Here is a 26,234-nt window from a genome sequence, read left to right on the forward strand (position 1 = left end):
TTATTTGCGTTTTCCTTATACCCCGATATTTCTCCATATTCCTTCAATTTCTTATGTAGTTCTTTTATTGATTTCTCTGGTTCTGTTAGGTATACTATGATGTCATCTGCAAATAAACTGATTTTATACTCCTTCTCCTTTATTTTTATCCCTTTTCTTTTCTTATCAGCTCTGCCAAGGTGCTAAGGTGAACAATGAGGGGGATAATGGACATCCCTGCCTAGTTGATCTACTTAATTTGAATTGGTTTGATACATATCCATTTACTTCTACCTTTGCCAACAGTCCATTATATAATGCTCTAATCCAGTTAATATATTTTTCTGGCAGACTGAACTTCTGTAACACTTTAAATAAGTAGTTCCACTCTACTCTGTCAAAGGCTTTTTCTGGGTCTAAGGCAACTGCCACCATTGTTTTTTTTACTCCCTTGAGCTACATGAATATAATTAATAAGTTTACAGACATTTTCTGCTGTTCATCTTTTCTTGACAAATCCCGTTTGATCTGGTTTTACTATTTTTGGTACACGGTCGGCCAATCTGTTTGCTAATAATTTCGCTATTATCTTACAATCTGAGTTAAGTAAGGATATTGGTCTATATGATACTGGTTTTAATGGATCCTTCCCCGTCTTTGGTATTACCGTAATTATTGCTGTCTTACAGGAGTCTGGTAAGTTTCGTGTTTCCTCTACCTGATTCATTACTTCCAGGAGAGGAGAAATTAATAACTCTTTAAATGTTTTATAAAATTCTATTACAAATCCATCTTTCCTAGTGTTTTATTGTTCGGCAGCTTTTTTAATATATCCTGTACTTCCTCTATTTCAAATGATTTTATCAGTTTGTTTTGATCCTCTACTTGTAATTTCGGCAGTAAATTTTTAGCTAGAAACTCTTCTATCATTTTCCCCTCATTCTCAGTTTGATATAATTGTTCATAAAATTCCTTAAAGTTTTCATTAATCTCTCTTGGGTTATATGTGATTTGTTTGTCCTTTTATCTTGATGCCATTACAGTTATTTTAGGTTGTTCTGTTTTAAGTTGCCAGGCTAATATTTTATGTGTTTTTTCTCCAAATTCATAATACTTTTGCTTTGTTTTCATTATGTTCTTCTCCACCTTGTACGTTTGTAATGTTTCTTTTTTTTTTGTCCGCCAATTCTCTTTTTTTCTTTATATCGTCCCTTTTCACTAGTTCCTTTTCCGTACTTGCTATCTCCCTTTCCAGCTGCTCTATTTCCCGATTGTAGTCCTTTTTCATCTTAGTTACATAACTTATTATCTGTCCTCTAATGAAGGCTTTCATTGTGTCCCATAGTATAAAATCATCTTTAACCAATTCTGTGTTTATTTCAAAATATGTTTTAATTTGGCATTCAATAAACTCTCTAAATTCCTGCCTTATAAGTAGCATGGAGTTTAACCTCCATCTATATGTTCTTGGTGGGTTGTCCTCCAGTTCTATTGCTAGTAGCAGGGGTGAATGATCTGAAAGTAGTCTAGCTTTATATTCAGTTTTCTTGACCCTCCCTTGAATATGAGCCGACATCAAAAACAAAATCAATCCTTGAATATGTTTTATGCCTACTCGAGTAATATGAATATTCTTTCTCTTTTGGGTGCTGTCTCCTCCATATATCCATAAGTTTCATTTCCTGCATTGATTTAACCACAAATTTGGCTACTTTATTCTTTTTGTTTGTCTTTTGTCCAGTTTTATCCAACATTGGATCCTAATTAAGGTTAAAATCCCCTCCTATCAATATATTTCCTTGTGTGTCTGCAATCTTCAAAAAAATTCTTGCATAAACTTTTGATCTTCATTGTTAGCTGGCTGTTATTCTGCAAATTCCAAAATTTTGAGTATATATCTGACACTTTATCATTACATACCTTCCTGCTGGATCTGTTATTTCCTCCTCTAACTTGATTGGTACATTTTTGTTAACTAATATGGCTACACCTCCAGCTTTTGAATTATATGATGCTGCCGCTACGTGTCCTACCCAGTCTCTCTTTAATTTGTTATGTTTCACTTCAGTTAGATGCGTTTACTGCACAAATGCTATATCTATTTCTTTTCCAATACATTTAGTAGCCTCTTCCTTTTAATTTGGTTATGTATTCCATTAATGTTTATAGTCATATAGTTCATCCTCATCTTGTATCTTGTTTACACCTCTTTTCTGCCTCCTCACCACCTCCATCCCCCTTTTTCCCATTTTTGTCTTTTAAGTTTCCCTTTTTAAACTCAATGTATGACAACACATTTAAAACATAAAATACTCCCAACAATCCCCACAACCAATAACACCTTAACTCCAAATGAACCCCCCCCCCCCCCACTATGAGTTGCCCCTTATCTCTTGCCGGACAACCACAACTCCCCTTTCCATTTGGTTTGCGATCTTGCTCGCAAGCATCAACTGATTTCACCCAGCCCCCCCTGAAAACACATTTTTTAAAAACATGTAATAAAGCTCTCTTTTCCTCACCCCCCCTTCTTCCTTCCTTCCATTCTCTTTTCCATCTTTAGATCTTACATATACATTATTTTTACTTTATATTATTACATCTTTTTTGTATATTTTATTGCAGGTCTTCTTTCTTGTTACACCTCTTCATCTCTTCTTCTGTCCTGCAAACGTTCTGTGAATTCTTGAGCTTTCTCTGGATCTGAGAACAGCCTGTTTTGTTCCCCAGGTATAAATACTTTAAGTACAGCTGGATGTCTTAACATGAATTTATAACCTTTCTTCCATAAAATTGTTTTCGCTGTATTAAATTCCTTCCTCTTCTTTAAAAGTTCAAAACTTATGTCCAGGTAAAAAAATATTTTTTGCCCTTTATATTCCAACGGCTTATTATCTTTAACTTTATTCCTTGCCCACTCAAGTATATTTTCTCTTGTCATATATCTTAAAAATTTTACTAAGTTGTATCTTGGTTTTTGATGTGTCTGCGGTTTCGGTACTAGTGTTCTGTGTGCCCTTTCTATTTCCATTTCTTCATGCAATTCTATCGTTCCCAAAACCTTCAGGATCCATCCTTTTATAAATTCCTTCATGTCTGAGCCTTCTTCATCCTCCTTCAGGCCCACTATTTTTATTTTGTTTCACCTACTGTAGTTTTCCAACATATCAATTTCCTGAGATAACAATTTGTGTGTCTCTTTAATTTTTTTGTCACTTTCTTCCAATTTTTCTCTTAAATCATTTACTTCCAATTCTACAGTTGTTTCCCGCCCCTCCACATTTTCTCCTCTTTTTCCTATTTTTGTCATGACCAGTTCTAAACTTTGCATTTTATCTTCTGCTCTTTTCATTTTTCTTTTAATTGCACTAAATTCTAATGATAACCATTCTTTTAATGACCTCATTTCTTAAAAAAAAAGCTTTATCTATATATTGTCCATCTATTGTACCTTCTTTTTCCCTGTGAAGATCTTGGTCTTCTTCCTCCTCTTCTTCTGTGTCTATACATGTGTTTGCGACTTCTTCTTCTCTTCTTTGTAACTCTGTCTCTTCTGCTCTTTCTGATGAATTACTTCTATGTCTTTGTCGGGCCTCCTCTTGCCAGGTCTCCTGCTGTTGATCATCTCGTCGTCGGTCACCATTCTGCCTTTCTCCCTCTTCAGGCTCCTCGATTCTTTCCTCGCCATAATTTTGTTTTTCTTGATTGTAGGTCTCCTCCAGCTGAGCAACCCGATGCTGGGTGTCCCTCAGCTGGTTGCGTTGTAGCTGCCTGCTCCTCTGCTGAGCCCCCTCCCGCCGATGTTCACTTTGTCCTTTGATTGCGCACTTTTGTTTGGCTCTGAGAGCCATTTTTGAAGTCCACCGGTTAGGAGGTTGCGACTTCGCACGGCATTCATCAACCTCGGAGATCAGCTGCTCTTCACCATCGTGGCTCCCTGCTCCCACGTGCAGGTAAGACCTTCTTCTTTCTTCTCCAGTGATTTTTTCTCTTTTTTCCTGTTGTTCTTACTTTCTCTTTTTTGGGTGCCATCTTCTGGTTCTTCTCTGTAACTTTATCTTCTTATTTCTTGAGTTTTATATTTGTTGAGCTCTATTTTTTCCAAACTTTTTTTAATTTTTTCTGGAGACATCTAGTTCAACCCGACCAGCCACTACTCCATCACGTGACTCCCCATTTCCTGGGTATTCAATAGCACTCAGAACACAGGCAGACACTAGAATCAGCTAGGAATAAAATTTTAAACTCTGCGGTCCCCACCAATAAAACTAATACCCAGAGTTTCGTGGGTCTTCTTGGGCTATTGGCGACAACATATACCCCAACTCACTATGATTCTGAGACCATTCTACAGGGTCTCACAAAAGAATGCCACTTTCCAATAGGGCCCTGAACAACAGGCTCCTTTTGATACAGTGAAGCAAGCTGTGGAACAAGAGTTGTCCCTCACTTCCAGGCAGGCAGGTGTTCCTTTTGAATTGTAGGCTTTAGCGAGGGAGACCACCACCAAATGGAGCCTCTGGCAGCAGCTCCAAGGTCGCAGAGTCCCGTTGGGCTTCTGAACAAAGTCCCTGCCTGAAGCTGCTGGGCACTACAGCCTGTTCGAGTGCCAGCTACTTACCTGCTATCTGGCCCTCTTAGCTACTGAGCATCAAACAGGCACTGACCCCATCATCCTCTGTTCACACCTAACCATAATGCAGTGGGTCAAATCCTCCAATTTCACCCACAGGGAAAGCCGGGCCCAGTGGACATCCATAGTAAAATGGAAGTGGTACATTGCAGACTGCTCTGAGCCCAGTACAGAAGGGGTCAGCCGCCTCATGTCCTTCCCGCAAGCCTAGGAGTTGGCTCCAGAATTGGCTGAAATCTCGGCCTCCCCCATGCCCTGGAACCGCCCCTTTGGCTCCCTCGACCCCCGACAAAAGACACATGCCTGGTTCACAGACGGCTCCAGCCGCTAGAAAGATGGGAAACAATACTGGAAGGCAGCGGCACTCCACTCCGCCACGGGGAAAGTCCTGACCAAAGAAGGAGAGGGTGGCTCAAGTCAGCTTGCTGAGCTGGCAGCAGTAGCTCTTGCACTACAGGACAACACCAAGCCCGTCCACATCTATACCGATTCATGGGAAGTGGCCAATGGCATGGCAGTGTGGATGGCCCGACGGCATGAGATAGGGTGGGGAATTCACAGATGCCCCCTCTGGGGACAGCACCACTGTAAATTGATCTGGACCCAAACCACCCACAGGGAGAATGCAGTACATCATGTGGATGCACACATCTGCAATAGCACAGAGGAGGCAGCACATAATGCTGCTGTGGACCAGGCTGCCCAAATATGCACTGCCACCACCACCCCAGCAGACACTGAGAATGGGGCACTGGCCGCATGGGCACACCACAAAAGAGGCCACCTAGGGGTTGACAGTGCAGGATGATGGGAAGCACAGTTCGGAGTTGCCCTCACGCTGGATTAGTGCAAAACTGCCGTGCTCGACTGCCCTGTCTGTCAATGGGTGAAGCCAAGGGGGTGGCCAATGGGGCCGCCAGATCACATTCACTGCGGCAAGGGAGCAGGTCGCACAAGGCAGATTGACTATAATCGGACTGCTTTCGCACCAAAATAAAAAGCAGTATATCCTGACAATGGGGGACACATACTCTGGTGTACTGGTGGCAGTACCTTGCGAGAAAGCCGACTGGAATAACACCATTAAAGGATTACAGCGCCTCTCCTCCATCTACCAAGTCCCGTGGGAGGTGCAATCTGAATCAGGGCTCACACTTTACGATCCCTGCTGAGCCCCTACACTTGGCTTCGAGCCATTGGCCAAAGCAGCCAATGAGGCCCAGCCTGCCCCAAGTGATTGCCCCTCCAGTTCTGCCTCTTTGGACTCCTTGTGGCACGTAAGTAGCACCTTTCACACTGGGTTGGGGTGAGTCCCGAGGTTAGAGCCGTGTCCATACTGGTCAAGGGGTGGGGGCATGTAGTATCACCTTGATATTGACAGTTGAATGTGTACGTTCATGTAATTTCCCTGGTCTTCTATCGGTTCGTCCCTCATTATCCAAAGTGTACATTTATCCCTTGCGTATTGTGTGTGTATAGGTTTACCTAGCTTATAGACCCTGTTGTCCTGATTGCATCCCCGAAATAAACGTGTGCTTTGTACCTCAACTTTGGTCTGGTTCTTAACCTGTGGGACAAATACGAACCTGAACAACAAGGGTTTTCTTATTTTTTTTGTTATTTAATACAAAATATTTTTATTTTGAATAAGTTCAGTGTTTTTGGATTCCAGATGATCACACCTCAGACCAATTTAATTTATGGGAATTCTTCCTGGATAGGAATGTATGTTAATAATTTAGAAAATAATGGGTAAAACAGTTAAGATATTAAGGTTTTAATATTAATGGGATCATAAAAAGAAAGAAGGTATTATCGCATATCAAGAAATTATGAGGGGACTTCGATTGCCTAATTTTAAAAATTATTATAAAGCAGCTGAATTTACATTTTTGTCTTCTTGTTATCAGACAGATGAAAAGATTGTATGGGTGCAAATTGAAATGAGTAAAATAGGAGAAAGTAATTCTGAGCATATTTTATATAAAGAGCATGAGTGATTATTAAAAGGAAAATTAGCTACACCAATTTAGAAGCTTATACTCAAAGTATGGAATGGAGTACATGTAGAAAGAGGAATGAAGAATTATCAGTTGGCTAAACTGATATTAAATCAAAATCCTTTATTTCCTTTTACACTTAATAATTGTTATTTTGATGTTTGGTATAATTGTGGAATAAAATAAATAAGGGATTATTTTTGGGGATTTTTTAAACTTTTTACCAATTGAAAGATAAATATAATATACTACATAATACTATTTTTTTCTTATTATCAACTTAAATCACATTTAAAAAGAATTTTAATTTACCAGAACAAAATCCATTAGAATATCTAATAATGGATATGTTTATTGAAAGATTTATTACTAATATGTATATCAAATTACAAAAGACTGTTCAGAAAAAGGATTTGTTCAAATCTAAATCCAGATGGGAAAAAGATTTAAACATTCAGATTCAAGATGAAGTATGGTCAAAATTATGCTGTGAAGGTGTATCAATTAATATTAGATATCAAATGGTACAATTTAATTTTTTACATCAGTTACATTATACTCCATTCAAATTGCATACACTTCATTCAAATTGTTCTGATCAATGTTTTAGATGTAATAAAGAAGTAGGATCTTTCCTGCATGTAGTCTGGCAATGTGAAAAGGTAGATAAGGTTTGGAAGGACAAGTATTTTATTGGGACGAGTTTTGAAGACGCAAATTTTGAAGGATCCCTAAAGTATTTTTATTGGGAGATATTTCCCACTGCCAGTCGTCCACCCACCCCCCATCCCCGCCCCTCGCCTGTCTGACTCCTACTACCGCGGCCGGATATCCCCACCCGCCTGACTCCCGCTCCCAGTCTCCCTCCCCCCTACCCCTGAAGCGTCAGCGGGAGTCGGACGGGTGAGGGAGAAACTGGCAGCAGGAGTTGGGCGGGCGAGGGAGGGAGAAACTGGCAGCAGGAGTTGGGCGGGCGAGGGAGGGAGAAACTGGCAGCAGGAGTTGGGCGGGCGAGGGAGGGAGAAACTGGCAGCAGGAGTTGGGCGGGCGAGGGAGGGAGAAACTGGCAGCAGGAGTTGGGCGGGCGAGGTGGGGGGGAGACCAGCAGCAGCAACAGGAGTCGGGCGGGTGAAAGGGGGGGGGGGGGGGGGTGGAGTGAGACCGGCAGCGGGAGTCAGGCGGCCGATGGTGGGGGTGACCAGCAGCGGGAGAGGGTGCAAAATAAAATTTGAAGAAGTCTACTTTAGTCTGACTTCCTTGTCTCGGGAGTCGATGGCTGATGACGGCTTTACAGTCGGGCTTTGTGGCCACCTGAAAGCAGCTTATATCTCTACTCAAAAATGTTTTCAAGATTTAAATAAGAAAGTTAGGAAATATCTTTGGAAAGGGAAGATGGCAAGAAATGCATTAGAAAAACTAACATGTAAATATGAACAAGGAGGATGACAACTCAATTTTAAGAATTATTACAAAGCAGCACAATTAAGATTTTTAGCTTTTATGTTCGTTAAAATTAAACCATCATGGGTGGATATTGAACTAAATAAGATAGGAGAAGTTAAAACTGATGAGTTTATTTATAAATGGGATTTTAAATCCAATATAATAGATAAGGAAGATCCGATACTAAAACATTTGCTGAACATCTGGATTAAAGTTAAATTAGAAATTCATTAAAAACATCAGTAATTAATCCTTTACTTTTGTTTTCAAAAGATAAACGTTTTTTAAATATATGGTGTCATAAAGGAATCTCTAATTTGGGGGATTGTTATGATAATAATAGATTAATGTCTTTGGGACTAGATTAGTTTGGGGGAGGAGGTTAATAGGGTTTTTTTGTAGTTTGTATTTTTTTTAGTTTTTAGATTTTAGTATTTTAGTTTTTATAAATAGAATTTCAGCATATATTTTTAAATATTTTATTATGTACTTATGCTATAACATTTTTAATTTTTTACATTATACATGTTGAATAAATATTCAAAAGAAAGAAATGGCTCTTCTCTGTCTGGGATATCTGTACACTGACCGGTGTCTCAGTTCCTCAACCTCAGGTGATTATCTGTGAATTGGCTAGAGTATCTCAGACCCCTTCCCTGAGGGGAATATCTGCACAGAGTGTCTCTCAGTACCTCTCTCTCCAGGGGAGGGAAGGTGGAAATTGCTGTACAATGATTGGCCTCTCAATCCCTTCGTCCCTCTCTCTCATGAGCTTATATATACACCAAAGGTTCTCAACCTTTTTCGATTAAAACAGTTGTTCTCAACCTTTTTCTTTTTAAGTAATCCCTATGCCATCACAGAGCACTTATGGTGAGTGGAAAGAAAAAGATTGAGAACCATTGCTATACACTGATCACTATCTCTCAGACTCTCTCAGGGGGAGGGGTGGGAAAAATAGCTGTACAGTGGCCGGTGCCGCTCAGTTCCTCTCTCTCTCTCAGGAGGATAGCTGTACATTGGCTGGTGTCTCTCAGTCCATACTGTATTTTGACATATACTTTACTATCAAAACATTTATCCATTGTTGTGTTTGCCTGCTCTGACATTAAAGAAGATTGCTGGTTAATTGGATTTGATTGATTTTAGTGCTGACATTGTACTAACCTGCTCAGCCTTGACATCATGTGCACGCTTCTGCAGGGCCTGGAGGCGAGCTATTTCTATTGCCTTCTCTCGTCTCAAACGTTTCTGCAACTCCTCAAATTCAGCTTCTCTTTTCTAGCAAAAGAGATAAGAGTGGAGAGAAGCAGACGCAGAGTGAAACTCCCTCTGCACTGTTATATCACACATTCACGGATTAGACTTAGAAAGAAGGCTCCTCTACACTGTCCCGTCACATATTTTCAGGGCCTGTTAAATTCATACATAGAATTATGCAGCATGGAAACATACTGTTCATCCCAAGTAATCCATGCTGATCAAGTTGCCCATATGAGTTTGTCCTATTTGCCTGCACTTGTCCATTATCTCTCTCTCACCCAGTGGTTCTCAACCTTTTCTTTCCACTCACATACCACTTTAAGTATTCCCTATGCCATAGGTGCTCTGTGATTAGTAAGGGATTACTTAGTGGGATGTGAGTGGAAAGAAAATGGTTGAATACTACTGCCTAGCCTATTCCCATCCACACACTTGTTCAAAAGTCAAATGGTTACACAGGTCCATTTTAAATCTTGCCCCTCTCACCTTAAATCTATGCTCTCTCTATACTCCACTTCCATGGATAAAAGACTGTGACTATTCACTTTATCTATATCCCTCATGATTCTTTGTCCCTCGTGACTCTTTAATGCCTTCTACCCTCAATTGGGAGGCAGAAGTGAAAGAATGATTGCTGAGTTGGATCTGCCAGGGAGTGATACAATCCTGTTTTACATACATAAAGTCTGACCCAGCCTGACTGACTGCCCAGGTCAGTCAGAGTTCCCTGGGTGAGGGGGGGGTTTAGGATTTATGCATCCATACTAGCAGTGCCTTAGTCACCACCTTCCACAGCCTTGTCATGTTCTCTTTCATCTCCTTGACCATTAGCTTACTTTATGGAACTGGTGCATTCCATTATTCTACAGCTGTAGAGCTCTTGTATCTTACAGCAAACTGAGTCAACGTGACAATAGAGGTCTGTGTGAAGGCACAGGCTATGGTTGTTGGCCTCTGGCCAATGTCACCATCTCAAAAACATAAGGGATGGTAGTAACCTTCCTAAGTTGCCTGTGCCCCTGGCCCCAAGCAAGGGGTCTACAGTGGGTGGGGACATTCCTATCGAGGAACCTCCTGCATGCCACCAATGTTTTGCACTGCATTCCAGTGAGCTCCTCCTCTCCTACCTGCAGCCCATGAGAAAGGTGAGTCAAGGATCCTGTTCTGGTGTTCAGCAATCTATCCCTGCCATGACTTCCCCTTCCCCTTCCTCTACTAGATTTGTAAGCAGGAGAAGACCAACTAGAGATATTTCAGTGTCCAGATCCAGGACACAGCCTAATGTGTGTCTGGACCTTGGGCTGTGCATAGTGACTGCTTGCAAGGAGGTGGGGGAATATTTGGAAAGAAATTGCTCCATCCTTCAGTCTTCCACTTTCAACTCAGCCCAGGGTACTTGTGCTACCCACCCCACCCCTCTTCTGAAGCAGGATTGAAATAAAGGCTGGCTGGGATGGGAAGGGACAGACTGGGCTGAAGGAAGACACAGAGTGAATTCAATATCTCTCAACATGGCCCCCCCACTCCGAATCTCTGCACACTTCAACCCCCCCCCCACCCCCCATCACATACTAATCCTCCTGTCTGTACCCATTCTTTCCACACACTTCCATACATGGCCACTTCAGCTCTTCACACAAAGCCACATCTCTGAACACACTGCCACTCTCTCTTGTCCCGTACCAGACAACACGCTCTCCCTCATCATCCCATCGTCCCACACTCCATCAATTCTTCCCATTCCCCTTCCTCTGCTCCATGCCCACTGTGCCTGCTGCCCTGCCCCTGAACAGCCTTGCTACGTGCTGCTCACCATCTTGGTGTCCTGGAACTCGCGAACCTTCTGGTCGGCAATGTGATCCTGCTCTTTCAGCTGCTCCCTCCTGAGCTGCACTGCTCTGTTAGCCTCCTTGATCTCATGGTGGGTCTGCGCCTGCTTTCGCCGCTTCTCTTGCAGATTCTGGGGGTGGGAAAGAATGGACCAGTGAGGACTGGGAAAGAGGTAGGGGTGGAGGGCTGGAAGCTCAGATAAGTGGAGGGGCCAGGAGGATGGGAGGGAGGGAGAAGATTAGACAGATGGGGCAGCAGCAGAGGTGGAGCAGGAAGGAATGAAAAGGAGAAGAGTAACAGGGAATTGAGGTAAGCGGACAGTCGGTTAGATGAGGGGGCATGAGAAGGAGGAAGAAGATGGAATAAGGAAGGGTGGGGGATAGAAGGCAGGGTGATGGACTGGAAGATCATGAGGAAAGAAATGGGGTGGGGTGGAAGGAGATATGGTGGTGAGAAAAGGATTGAAGTCACAGGCAGTGGTCCTCCTCTCCATTAGTGCAGGATCCACATCCTCTTTGCCAAGCATCTGCTCTCCGTCCTCATGCATCAGCTGTTGCTCCCAGTTGCCAGCCATTTTATTCTTGTCACCATTCTCACACCCATGACAGTCTTTGGCCGGCCTCCTTTACTGCTAAAACACAAATCTGAAGAGTAGCACACTCTCTTCCAACCCAGCAGAGTGAATAGTAACCCACTCCTCTTCATTCTCTTTCTTTCTCCTTGTTATCCACTGACATCTTCACATACCCTTCTTTACAACCCCAGCCTCCTGATAGCTGTCCTTTTCTCTTTTCCCTTCTCCAGTACCATTCACACTGTACTGCTTCCCCACTATTCCCATCAATCCATCACCTCAGTTCCAGCAATCTTCTTCCTTCGCAGTTCCCTCTATCTTTGTCCTTCCCCTCCCCCTCCTGGAACCCTCTGACCCTCTCCTTCCTTCCCTTTCTCTTCCAATGCCTTCTTCCACTTACCATTATCTCCCAACTCCATCTCACCTGGTTCTAGGTGTCTGTCACCTCCACACCTCCACAAGCTACCAAACGCCACTGACCCCTCTCCCTTTAAACCTGCTCATCTTAGAACCATAGAACACTAAAGCCAAATTATTATTCTGCCTCGTACCATTGACCTGCACCTGAACCAAAGCCATTCATACCCCTCCCATCCATGTATCTATCCAAATTTCTCTTCAATGTCAAGATCAACCCTGCAATTCATCACTACATCTGGCAGCTTGTTCCACATTCTTACCACTTTCTGTGTGAAGTTCCTTCTCTTGGTAATGAAGCAGGGTCTTGATCCAAAACTTCAACTGAACCTTTTTCTCCCTGGATGTTACCTGACCTGCTGAATTTCTTCAGCAGTTTGTTCAATGCTTGGGAGAAGGATTGCATGGCAGGGAAAGATGAAGGACAGGAGAACACAGAGGAAAGAGACAAAAGGGTGGGATGAGGGAAGAAGGTGAAGAGCAAGGTGGGGGAAGGAGGAGGAGGAAATGAAGGGGAAAGGAAGGAAAGGTGAAGGGAGGGAGGACAGGTGAGCTGGAGTAGGTGCAAGGAATATGGAGGATATTTGTTCCTCTTTCCCACTCCTGCCAACTCACCTCCAGATCCTCTTGATGCAGTCGCTCCATGGCCTCCAGCCTCTCCTTTGCCTCCAACGCCTTGATTTCTTGCTGCAGCATCTGCTCTGTTTTTTTCTCCTCTATCTGCTCAATGAGGTGGACTTTAGCTCTGGAAGGGCAGGTAGAAGTGTGAGAGCCATCCCCATGACATTTCTTCATCCTTTAGTTATCTACCTTCTCCACCTCTTCCACCAACTGTTTAATCCTTCCTTTTCAAATTTGTCTCTCTTCCACTTTTTTCTCTCTACTCTCATCACTCTATCCATCCCTTTGCCCTCTCACTCCCCTCATTCTTTGTACCCTTCTTCCCCACAATATTTTATTCTTCCTGTGCACAACTCTTTCCCCCACACCCTTACTGTTTCTTGTCTGTCTTGCTTATCATTGCATATCTTTCCTTTTGCCTCTCCCCTCTCTCCCAACTGCACTTCTACAATCACAGGCTGTCCCAGGCTCAGCTTCTCTCTATCTCTTCTCAGCTCCTTTTCCCCCTCTTTACCCCTCTCCTGGTACCTGCTCTCTGTGTACCATTTACCTCTCTCCTTCTCTCCCCCTCTTTGCCACTTCCCCACTGTCAGTCCTTTCCTCTCCTCACCTCAGTCCATTCTCTTTCCTTTTACGCTCAATCTCGTCCTGCATCTTCAAAGCTTTCTGCCGATCTACCTCCATCATCATGTCCAGTCGCCGCTCCTCATCCAACATCTCCTTCATTATCTGTTCCTTCTCTAGGATTTGGGCATCACGAATGGCATGGCACCTGGCTCCAACAATGGTCTAAAAGAAAAGCCCCATAACTATTGAGAGTGATGGTCCCCCTAAACAGACCCTTCACCCATCACATGGGTGAGTTACAGAATAAAGTTGTTCCATCACTCACAGGGTGTAAATTAGGCTGAGACACTGCTACAAACTCGCGACGACATGCTTTTCTGCACCCCTCTCCCCATCTTCACCCCTCTCTGACAATGCATTTCTCCCCCACTTTCCACAGCCCCTCCCTCTCTCGCCACCTCCCCACTCCCCTGACCTCATTGATTTTTTTGATCTCATCCTCCTGCTCCAGCCGCATAGTGTTGGCTTTCTCCAGCAAGTAGAGGGCCCTGTCTCGCGCTTCCTCCTCCATGTCACTGAGTTTCTCGTTCTTCTGTCTCTGCAGCTCCTTGGCTCGGATGAAACTTTTCCGATCGGCTGCCAGTTCCTGCAGTGACGACGAGCCATCAGAGGAGAGGGAAGGATAGGCGATGGCAGGGAGGGTTGGGAGGGGGATAGATGGAGGGAGCTATGGCAGGTGGGGAGGGGACATGGGAGAGGGTACAATTGTGGGAGTAGGGCTCTGTAGAAGGCCTGGGTCAGTGGCAGGAAGAGAAAGAGGGTGAGGGTAGAACAAGAGGGAAGGGGCAATGATGGGAGAAGAAGGAGTGATGATTGGAGGGGAGAGGGGATGACAGTAGGGGAAAGGTATGGTGAAGGGAGATGGGGGTCTGATGGTCTGATGGGGCTACATAAGAGTGAGGGCTTAGTGCAAGGAAGGGAGAGGGGTGTTATGATAGGAGACTAAAGGAATGATGGTTGAATGGGAAAGCAGAGGGGATGATGGTAAAAAGGGTGGCAGATTGAGGAGAGGGGATATCAGTGTGAGGGGATGGAGCAAAGAGAGAGGAGTGGGAGAGGTGGTCTGTAGGACGGGAGGAAGAGGAAGGGTTGATGGTGAAAGAGGAGAGGAGGGGGATCGGGAAGGGAGAGGATCATCATGGAGGGTGTCAGCAATGGCAAAGGTGGAGGTGATGACAGTTGGTTAGGGCAATGGCATGAGTAGAATAAGGGACACAACAGAAGGGCAAAAGCAGAGTGGTTGAAATGATGGGGAAAGAGGGATAATGACAAGAGTTATTTGAGAGGGTGTAACAATGGGATGGAGGTGGGGGACTGCTTTGAGAGAAGAAGCATAGACTCCTATGAGGGGAAGAGGATGAAGGGATCACAGGCCAGAGAATCACCTACCACCGCATGCATTTTCTCTGCATCACTGGCCTTTCGTATGGCCTCCTTCTCCTCTTCACTGATCACTCGAGATGCTGCTTTTATTCGCTCGAAGTCCACAGGACTGATGATCAGAGTCTTGCCTGAGGGGTCCTCAATAGGAATGCTGGGGAGGAAAGGGAATGAATAAGAAGGGAGGCAGCAGGAGCCAACTGGGCAAAGTTGCAGAGGGAACATGAGACAAGGAGAGGCAGAAATGGGGGAAAGAGTTTTTAAGAGGGAGTGAGAGGAGAGAGAGCAAAAAGAAGGAAATGGAGTGAAAAAAAAAATCATTAGGATGTGGCCGCTTACAGAGACTTGACTGATGCAAGTACTGGGGATTAGATGTTTCAAAATGGATAGAGGGGGGGGGGGGTAAAAGAAGTGGAAAGAGTAGAATTACTGGTCAGGGATAGTATCACAGCTACAGAAAGGGAGGACTCTGTGCAGGGAGTGCCTACTGAGTCAGTGTGGGTGGAAGGGAGCAATCTGTATTGAGAGTAGACTAGAGGCACCAAAATAACACTTAGGACACTGAGGAACAGATAAGTAGGCAGATTTTGGAATGGTGCAGAAATAACAGGGTGGTTGTTATGGGAGATTGCAACTTGCCAAATATTGACTTGCACCTCCTTACTGCAGAGGGATAGATGGGGCAGAATTTGTCATGTGTATCCAGAAGGGATTCCTGACAAAGTATGTGGACCAGCTGATTAGAGAGGCCAAAATAGATCTAGAATTGGGTAATGAACTTGGTTAGGTGACAGGCCTCTCAATGGAGGAAACAGTTCAGTGGTAGTGATCACAGCTGCCTGAGCTTTAGCACAGATATTTTCAAGGATAAAAGGCTAAGTTATGATGGAATGAGGCAGGAACTAGGGAAAATAAATTGGAAACAGATGTTCTCAGGAGAAAGCACAGAAGGGGACGTGGCACGATGGCGTAGAGTCTAGACGTGTGATCTCAACCTCTCTGGCCGGACTTTCAAGTACCCATTTTTAACCCTTTGTTTTCAAGTTTAAACTTTTTAAATTTTAGTTTAAAGTATTAAGGAATATTTTTTTTTAAACTTTATTTATTCGTTCATAATACAGATAATAAGTAACATATATGACAATAAACAAAGCATGAACGTTATATTTTATATATATAAAAAAAGAAAGAAAAAAAAAGGAAAGAAACCCCCCCCTTTCAGCCAACTCACCTAAGGAGCCATAAAGAAAAGAGAAAAAAATAAAGAAAAGTAAAGCATACATATTAAAATCTAGTCACTATAAATCAAAATGTAAATATTCTGAATATAACAACCACCTATTAATAAAACAAACTATAGTTATCTGCGAAACATATGTAATTTTTTCCATTATTAAACAATATTTCATCTCATTATGCCAAAAGTCTCAAATTTAATCATTTCAGGTAAAATCATATCTCTACCAAACACATGTTTTACCAAAGATCGACCTTGATAAAAATACGCTTACGCTTAATCGGACTGTTTAAACCCCGAACATTAAAAGTAGCAAACTTTGACATATCCACCAATATTGCTAAAAACTAATAATATCAATATATAAAGACTCAGATCAATGTAAATAGGCCCTCCAATAGGAGAAAAAGAAACCACAAATTAAAGTCTAAATAAAATGAAAATTAAAAAAAGATTTAAAAAAAACCCCCAAAAAACTACCAAAAGGTAGTAATCCCTAAACAAAAGTTGGGTGTGGATCACCCACCAGTGGCTGATGACTAGTAGAACATAGAGCAAATTTCTCCCTCCCCAGCCAAACAAAGAATAACAACAAGATATCATAATAACATAAAAAGAAAGTAAAAATAAAAAAAGTTCTTCTATTCATCCAAGAGATTCCAGACTCGGCGACCCCATTTCAAGGAAACGGACTCTTTCCATTCCCATTTCTCCCATTTCTGCCGTTTCTTCCATTTCCAGAACAACCAAATTTTTCTTTAGGAGACAGTGGTGGGCTACGTCTTTGTCCTCTTACATCTGGCAACGAGTCAGCAAAACTCATTGCTTCACGTTCATTCTCAAAAAACCGAGATTGAAAGTCTCCACAAAACACCTTCAACTCTGCCGGATAATGAAAAATAGACTTATAATCTTTATGCCACAAAACTTCTTTAACTGGATTAAATCAACGCCAATGCTGAATAACCACTTGACTCAAATCAGGATAGAAAAAAACTCTACTATTCTGAATCATTAACAGGGCTTGTCGTTGTCTTGCATTTTGCACTGCTAAACGAAGTATCGTTTCTCTGTCCAAATAATTCAAACATCGAATTATCACAGGTCTCGGTGGTTGACCAGGCAGAGGTCTTCTTCTTAAGGCTCTATGAGCTCTTTCCAATACCAGATTACCAGAGAAAAATTTCTGCCCCAGTATTTGTGGAATCCATTCGGTAAAAAAAACGAAGAGGATCTTGTTCTTCCAAACCTTCTGCCAAACCAACAATCTTCACATTATTCCTTCTACTTTGATTCTCCAAATAATATACTTTCCTCTCTAACTCCCTCTCACGTTCTCGCAATTCTTTAACAGATTTTTCCACCTCCAACATTTTTTCTGTATTGGAAGCCACTTGTTGATGACATTTCAAAAAAGCAGCCTGAAATTGTTTAAGATCCTCACAAGATGCTTCCACACGTATTTTAACTGTATCCAGTTCCAAACTGAGCCTCTGAGACATTTCATTCAGCATAGGCGGAATGATAAGGCTTAGCTGTTTACATTGTAATTCAGAAAAGCTCAGCCCTGCTTTCTCTTGCGTAGTGGCAGAACCAGATAACTGCAGCTCCTGCTGCATCTCAACAACAGGCAGTTTAATGGTTTTACTACGGGTCTGGACTCCCAGCGACGACACCCTGACTTCCTCAGGGGACCGACGCTGTTCTCCCCCCACAACCCGTGGTTGCTTCAAAAACTCACAAAAAAGACCAAAATATTCAGACCAAAATATATCCTGGGGTATTTCAAGCAATGGAGTCATCTTCCTGTGTGCCCCCTCTGTTAAAGTCGGCAGGCTGCCAGGATCGGGATCCACATCGGGGGCACACGCACCTGCCTTCTGAGAACGGGTAATTCCAGCGATGACCTTCTCCTGGTGAGTAGTAGTCATTTTTTCAGCTCCCACAGGCAATTTCTGTGGTTTAGGCTTGAAAGAAAGAAAACCTGAAGTTGTAGCAAACTGTTTAGGCCCTAAATCTTCAACACTTCGAAAATGTAGTTTCTTCTGTACTTGAGGTTTAATCTTTTTACCATTAATAGCCTTAACAATTCCTTGATACTTTTAAACTAAGTTTTAAAAAATTTAAACCTGAAAACAAAGAGTTAAAAACGGGTTCTTAAAAGTCTAGCCAGAGAGGTTGAGATTACACGTCTAGACTCTACGCCATCTTGCCACGCCCCCCCCTCTCGTATTAGGGAACTGTTATGGCCATTTTCGAAGTATTGAAGATTTGGGGCCTAAACAACTTATTTGGAATTACCCGTTCTCAGGAGGAAGGTGCGTGTTCCCAAGAAGTGGATCCCGATTCTGGCAGCCTGCTGACTTTAACGGAGGGAGCATGCAGGAAGACGACTCCATTGCCAAAACACTTCAGGAAGAACTCCAACCTGAAAATCTCGATCTCCTCCGTGAGTTTTTGAAACAACAGCGAGCTGCAGGGGGAGACCAGCGTCGACCCCCTGAGGAAGTCGGGGTGCCGTCGCTGGGAGTCCAGAACGGGAGTAGAACCGTTAAACTGCCTGTTGTTGAGTTGCAGCAGGAGCTGCAGTTACCTGGTTCTGCCACTACGTTAGAGAAAGCAGGGCTGAGCTTTTCTGAATTACAATGTAAACAGTTAAACGCTGTCATCCAGCCTATGATGAATGAGTTGGCTCAAAGGATAAGTTCAGAATTGAATACAGTTAAAGCACGTGTGGAAGCATCTTGTGAAGATTTTAAAAAGTTTCAGTCTGCTCTTTTGTAATGTAAACAGCAAGTGGCTTCTAAAACAGAAAAAGTGTTGAAGGTTGAAAAATCCGTTATAGAATTGCGAGAATGTGAGAAGGAGTTAGAGAGGAAAATAGACTATTTGGAGAATCAAAGTAGAAGGAATAATGTGAAAATTGTTGGTTTGCTAGAAGGTATGGAAGGACAAGATCCTCTTCATTTTTTTAAAGATTGGATCCCACAAATACTAGGGCAAGAATTTTTTTCTGGAGGCTTGGTATTGGAAAGAGCTCATAGAGCTTTAAGAAGAACACCTTTACCTGGTCAACCACCGAAACCTGTGATAATTCGATGTTTGAATTATTTGGACAGAGAAGCAATACTTCATCTAGCAGTGCAAAATGCGAGACAACGACAAACTCCGTATTTTTTTATCCCGATTTGAGTCAAGAGGTGATTCAGCGTCGACGTCGATTTAATCCAGTTAAAGAAGTTTTGTGGCGTAAAGGCTATCCGGCAGTGTTGAAGGTGTTTTATGGCGACTTTCAATCTCGATTTTTTGAGAATGATCGTGAAGCAATGATTTTTGCTGATTCATTGCCAGATGCAAGAGGACAAAGACGTAGTCCACCATTGTCTCCTAAAGAAAAATCTGTTGTTTTGGAAATGGAAGAAATGGCAGAAATGGGAATGGAAAGAGTCCAACTTCTCTTGAAATGGGGTCTCAGAGTTTGGAATCTCTTGGATGAATAGAAGAATTTTCTTATTCTTATTTTATTTTTATGTTATTATGATATTTTGATGTTATTCTTTGTTCGGCTGGGGAGGGAGATATTTGGTCCAAGTTCTATTAGTCATCAGCCACTGGTGGGTGATCCACACCCAAATTTTGTTTAGGGATTACGACCTTTTGATAGTTTTTTCTTTGGGTTTTTTTTTTCTTCCTTTTCTTTTTGATTATTTTATTTTATTTAGTTTTTAATTTGTGATTTTTTTGTCCTATTGGAGGGCCTATTTACATTGATTTGAGTTTTTATATATCGATATTATTAGTTCTTAGTAATATTAGTAGATATGTCAAAGTTGAGGTTTTCTACTTTTAATGTTCGAGGTTTAAACAGTCCGATTAAGCGTAAGTGCATTTTGGCGTATATTAAGAAAAAGCAAGGGGGAGGCAGCGGCCCCGGCCTTGGTCGAGTGAGGCAGGCGGAGGCCCCGATCTGGGCAGAGAGTGGGAGGCAGCGGCCCCAGTCCGGGCACAGGGAGAGCAGCGGCGGCCCCGGCCCCGGTCCGGGCTGAGGGTAGGCGGCGGCGGCCCCGATCCGGGCAGGAGCAAGGGGGAGATGGCGGCCCCTGGCCTCAGTCGAGTGAGGCAGGTGAGGCCCCGATCGGGCAGAGAGTGGAAGACGGCGGCCCCAGTCCGGGCACAGGGAGAGCAGCGGCAGGCCCGGCCCCGGTCCGGGCTGAGGGTAGGCGGCGGCGACCCCAATCCGGGCAGGAGCAAGGGGGAGGCGGCGGCCCCGGCCTCGGTCGAGTGAGGCAGGCGGAGGCCCCGGTCTGGGCAGAGAGTTGGAGGCGGCGGCCACAGTCAGGGCACAGGGAGAGCAGCGGCGTCCTCGGCCCCGGTCCGGGCAGTATAGACCGACCTAAGAGGGGAGGCAGACCCCTCCAGCCCGGGTAAGAAACCTGCATAGGAGAAGGCCACTCCGATATAAAACCTACGACCCAAGGACCTCGCTGCCACGTCCCAGCTTGCTTGGCCACGGCACACGAACCATGGGTGTAAAGGGTGGGGCCAGTACTGCGCGCACTGCACTCCACCTAAAAGCTCCTTTGTGCAGGCCCGAGGACAGGTCCACGTCCTCCCCCTCCACGTCCTCCCCTCCACGTCCTCCCCCTCCACGTCCTCCCCCTCCACGTCCTCCCCCTCCACGTCCTCCCCCTCCACGTCCTCCCCCTCCACGTCCTCCCCCTCCACGTCCTCCCCCTCCACGTCCTCCCCCTCCACGTCCTCCCCCTCCACGTCCTCCCCCTCCACGTCCTCCCCCTCCACGTCCTCCCCCTCCACGTCCTCCCCCTCCACGTCCTCCCCCTCCACGTCCTCCCCCTCCACGTCCTCCCCCTCCACGTCCTCCCCCTCCACGTCCTCCCCCTCCACGTCCTCCCCCTCCACGTCCTCCCCCTCCACGTCCTCCCCCTCCACGTCCTCCCCCTCCACGTCCTCCCCCTCCACGTCCTCCCCCTCCACGTCCTCCCCCTCCACGTCCTCCCCTCCACGTCCTCCCCCTCCACGTCCTCCCCCTCCACGTCCTCCCCCTCCACGTCCTCCCCCTCCACGTCCTCCCCCTCCACGTCCTCCCCCTCCACGTCCTCCCCCTCCACGTCCTCCCCCTCAAAAGATGCTCACAAACTCAAGCTAGCATGCTGGAACATCAGAACCATGCTAGACAAGGCTGACATCACCGACCTGAACGTCGGTCTGCCCTCATTGCACACGAACTCCTCAGACTTGACATCGACATAGCCGCTCTCAGTGAAGTCCGCCTGGCAGATGTAGGCAGCCTCCAAGAACGCGGCGCGGGCTACACACTCTACTGGTCTGGCAAGCCTTCGGATGAACGACGCCTATCTGGTGTAGGCTTCATGGTCACTTCATGGTCAAGAACTTCATTGCCTCCAAACTCCAAAACCTTCCGACAGGCCACTCGGACCGAATCATGTCCATGCGACTCCCCCTTCAAAACAAGCGTTGCATCACCCTCATCAGTGTCTATGCTCCAACCCTCCAGGCGGAACCAGCAGAAAAGGACAAGTTCTACACTGACCTGCGCAACCTCATCCAACGCACCCCTACAGCCGACAAGGTTGTCATCCTTGGCGACTTCAACGCTCGCGTCGGCAGACTCAGAAACCTGGCCAGGAATCCTGGGAAAGCACGGCGTCGGCAAGTGCAATGACAATGGGCGCCTCCTGTTGGAGCTCTGCGCAGAACAGTGGCTTGTCATTACAAACACCCTTTTTCAGCACAGGGACAGCCTGAAGACTACCTGGATGCATCCCCCGATCCAAACACTGGCACCTCCTGGACTACATCCTGGTGCGAGAAAGTGACAAACGAGATGTGCTCCACACCAGGGTCATGCCCAGCGCGGAATGCCACACTGACCACTGGCTGGTTCGCTGCAAGCTCAACCTTCACTTCAAGCCAAAGCGCAGGAACAGTAAAGCCCCCAGAAAGAGGTTCAATGTTGGAAACCTGCAGTCAGACGAAGCAAGAGGAAACTTCCAGGCAAACCACAAAGCAAAGCTCGACGATACAATCCGCCTCACGGACCCATCCCCTGAAACCCTCTGGGATCAGTTGAAGACTACCATACTGCAATCCACTGAAGAGGTACTGGGCTTCTTCTCCAGGAAAAACAAGGACTGGTTCGACGAAAACAGCCAGGAAATTCAGAAGCTGCTGGCAAAGAAGCGAGCTGCCCACCAGGCTCACCTTACAAAGCCGTCCTGTCCAGAGAAGAAACAAGCCTTCCGTCGCGCATGCAGCCATCTTCAGTGGAAACTCCGGGAGATCCAAAATGAGTGGTGACGAGCCTCGCCAAGCGAACCCAGCTCAGCGCGGACATTGGCGACTTCAGGGGTTTCTACGAGGCTCTAAAGCCGGTGTACGGCCGCTCACCCCCAAGTCCAAAGCCCGCTGCGCAGCTCAGACGGAAAAGTCCTCCTCAGCGACAAGATCTCCATCCTCAACCGATGGTCAGAACACTTCCAATCTTTTTTCAGTGCCAACCGCTCAGTCCAAGATTCCGCCCTGCTCCAGCTCCCTCAACAGACCCTAAGGCTAGAGCTGGATGAGGTCCTCACCCAGTATGAGACATATAAGGCAATCGAACAACTGAAAAGTGGTAAAGCAGCAGGTATGGATGGAATCCCCCCAGAGGTCTGGAAGGCTGGCGGCAAAACTCTGCATGTCAAACTACATGAGTTTTTCAAGCTTTGTTGGGACCAAGGAAAACTGCCTCAGGACCTTCGTGATGCCATCATCATCACCCTGTACAAAAACAAAGGCGAGAAATCAGACTGCTCAAACTACAGGGGAATCACACTGCTCTCCATTGCAGGCAAAATCTTCGCTAGGATGCTCCTAAATAGAATAATACCTAGTGTCGCCGAGAATGTTCTCCCAGAATCACAGTGCGGCTTTCGTGCAAACAGAGGAACTACTGACATGGTCTTTGCCCTCAGACAGCTCCAAGAAAAGTGCAGAGAACAAAACAAAGGACTCTACATCACCTTTGTTGACCTCACCAAAGCCTTCGACACCGTGAGCAGGAAAGGGCTTTGGCAAATACTAGAGCGCATCGGGTGCCCCCCAAAGTTCCTCAACATGATTATCCAACTGCACGAAAACCAACAAGGTCGGGTCAGATACAGCAATGAGCTCTCTGAACCCTTCTCCATTAACAATGGCGTGAAGCAAGGCTGTGTTCTCGCACCAAACCTCTTTTCAATCTTCTTCAGCATGATGCTGAACCAAGCCATGAAAGACCTCAACAATGAAGACGCTGTTTACATCCGGTACCACACGGATGGCAGTCTCTTCAATCTGAGGCGCCTGAAAGCTCACACCAAGATACAAGAGAAACTTGTCCATGAACTACTCTTTGCAGACGATGCCGCTTTAGTTGCCCACTCAGAGCCAGCTCTTCAGCGCTTGACGTCCTGTTTTGCGGAAACTGCCAAAATGTTTGGCCTGGAAGTCAGCCTGAAGAAAACTGAGGTCCTCCATCAGCCAGCTCCCCACCATGACTACCAGCCCCCCCACATCTCCATCGGGCACCAAAACTCAAAACTGTCAACCAGTTTACCTATCTCGGCTGCACCATTTCATCGGATGCAAGGATCGACAACGAGATAGACAACAGACTCGCCAAGGCAAATAGCGCCTTTGGAAGACTACACAAAAGAGTCTGGAAAAACAACCAACTGAAAAACCTCACAAAGATAAGCGTATACAGAGCCGTTGTCATACCCACACTCCTGTTCGGCTCCGAATCATGGGTCCTCTACCGGCATCACCTACGGCTCCTGGAACGCTTCCACCAGCGTTGTCTCCACTCCATCCTCAACATTCATTGGAGCGCTTTCATCCCTAACGTCGAAGTACTCGAGATGGCAGAGGTCGACAGCATCAAGTCCACGCTGCTGAAGATCCAGCTGCGCTGGGTGGGTCACGTCTCCAGAATAGAGGACCATCGCCTTCCCAAGATCGTGTTATATGGCGAGCTCTCCACTGGCCACCGTGACAGAGGTGCACCAAAGAAAAGGTACAAGGACTGCCTAAAGAAATCTCTTGGTGCCTGCCACATTGACCACCGTCAGTGGGCTGATATCGCCTCAAACCGTGCATCTTGGCGCCTCACAGTTGGCGGGCAGCAACCTCCTTTGAAGAAGACCGCAGAGCCCACCTCACTGACAAAAGGCAAAGGAGGAAAAACCCAACACCCAACCCCAACCAACCAATTTTCCCCTGCAACCGCTGCAACCGTGTCTGCCTGTCCCGCATCGGACTTGTCAGCTACAAACGAGCCTGCAGCTGACGTGGACTTTTACCCCTCCATAAATCTTCGTCCGCGAAGCCAAGCCAAAGAAAGAAGAAAATGAAAATTGATGTTGCTTTTTTTACAAGAAACACATATGAATGTCAAAGAAAGTATGAAATTAAAGAGGGATTGGGTAGGGCATGTATATTCTTCTTCATTTAATTCCAGGGCTGAAGGAGTAGCAATTTTGATACATAAGAATTTATTTTTATGAGTTACAATCAATGGAGGAAAAGGCAGGATGTATTCTTAAATTGAATTGTAAGATTTTTAGTGAATTTTGGACTTTACTCAATATTTATGCCCCAAATGTAGATGATGAAATATTTATTTCTGATGCATTTTTATATCTGGGTCAGGCTAATGATAATGTTTTAGTTGGTGATGATTTTAATTGTGTTTTGGAACATTTATTAGATAAATCTCCGAAGAAAGTTAAGAAATGTAAAATGGCAGTTCAGGTTCAAGCGTTGATGAAAGATCTTAATTTAGTGGATATTTGGAGACGTCTTAATCCGACAGAGAAGGATTTCTCCTTTTATTCAACTCGACATGAATCGTTTTCAAGGATTGACTTTTTTTTAAGTATCGGCACATTTACAAGGGAAAATACAACAAATGGAATATAAAAGTAGGGTGATTTCAGATCATTCTTTGTTATACTTTACATATGCAACCTCTGAGAAAATTCAAGTGGCCTATTGTTAGAGGTTTAATACAATGTTATTAAAAAATACGGAATGTATTGATTTTTTAAAAAACAAATTAATTTCTTTTTGAAAGAAAATTCTAATTCTGTTCAAAGTAAGTTTGTATTATGGGATGCTATGAAAGCTTATTTGAGAGGAAGAATAATTAGTTATACTTCTAAAATAAAAAAGAATCGATTAAATCAGAGTCTTGAATTAGAGAAACGGATTGATGAGTTAGAAAAGGAATTTCAGAAAGATGCTACAGAAGATCAGAAAATAGAATTATCTAGGTTGAAACTGGAATATAATACGTGCAATCTTATCAATTTGAATGTATGATTAATAGGACTAAACAATGGTATTATGAATGGGGAGAGAAAGCACATAAGGTATTGGCATGGCAATTAAAGAAAGAACAGGTTTCGAGGACCATTAATGCTGTTACATGGAATTCGCTTATCACTTATAAACCTCATGAGATTAATGATGAATTTTGTTCATTTTATAAAAAGCTATATACATCTGATGAAAAACAAGAAAATGGATCGATTGATTTTTTAAAAAATCAGTTAAATTTACCGACATTAGAGGATGTAGATATACAGGAGTTGGAAATACCATTTACTGACTTGGAAATTAAAATTGCTATGATGGAAATGCTGAACGGTAAATCGCCTGGTGATGGGTTTTCGGTTGAATTTTATAAAATTTTTTATGATGATTTTTCTACAGTATTTGGAGATGTATTATGTCAAGTTGGAGAACACTATGAATTACCTGAGTCTTGTTCTAGTACTTTAATTACAGTAATCCAAAAAAAGGATAGAGATCCTTTGAAAGTATCCTCATATAGACCAATTTCATTGTTAAATATAGATTATAAAATAATAGCTAAAATTTTAGTGAATAGATTGGCTAAATTTTTACCTAAGTTGATTCATATGGATCAGACAGGTTTCATAAAGAATAGATATGCCTCAGATAATATTTTGCACGTGATTAGTTTGATTAATAGATTTCGACCATCCGGTGGTGATATCTTTAGATGCCGAAAAAGCATTTGATAGAGTTGAGTAGAATTTTTTGTTTAAAGTTCTGGAGAAATTCAAGTTTGGTCCTTTTTTTATTGGTTGGATTAAGGCTTTATATAGTAAACCGGTATCTTGACTATTGACGAATGGTTTA

General features: G+C 44.2%; 1 protein-coding gene across 3 annotated transcripts in view; it reads right to left on the reverse strand.

Annotated features, from left to right (window-relative positions):
• Nucleotides 1-26,234, reverse strand: part of LOC138764848 (cilia- and flagella-associated protein 45-like) — a 56,725-nt gene that overhangs the window by 22,133 nt on the left and 8,358 nt on the right. For 2 of the 3 annotated variants that reach the window (XM_069941202.1, XM_069941199.1), the window contains 6 exons: nt 14,777-14,921; nt 13,803-13,973; nt 13,371-13,549; nt 12,755-12,884; nt 11,132-11,278; nt 9,223-9,336 (listed from right to left, as the gene is read on the reverse strand). In XM_069941202.1, coding sequence (XP_069797303.1) covers nt 9,223-9,336; nt 11,132-11,278; nt 12,755-12,884; nt 13,371-13,549; nt 13,803-13,973; nt 14,777-14,921 — 886 coding nt within the window. The remainder of the gene's footprint in view (nt 1-9,222; nt 9,337-11,131; nt 11,279-12,754; nt 12,885-13,370; nt 13,550-13,802; nt 13,974-14,776; nt 14,922-26,234) is intronic. The other variant, XM_069941201.1, reaches the window with a different exon arrangement.

Source organism: Narcine bancroftii, chromosome 5 (genome assembly GCF_036971445.1).
Source record: "Narcine bancroftii isolate sNarBan1 chromosome 5, sNarBan1.hap1, whole genome shotgun sequence".
In the NCBI taxonomy this organism is placed as follows: Eukaryota; Metazoa; Chordata; class Chondrichthyes; order Torpediniformes; family Narcinidae; genus Narcine; species Narcine bancroftii.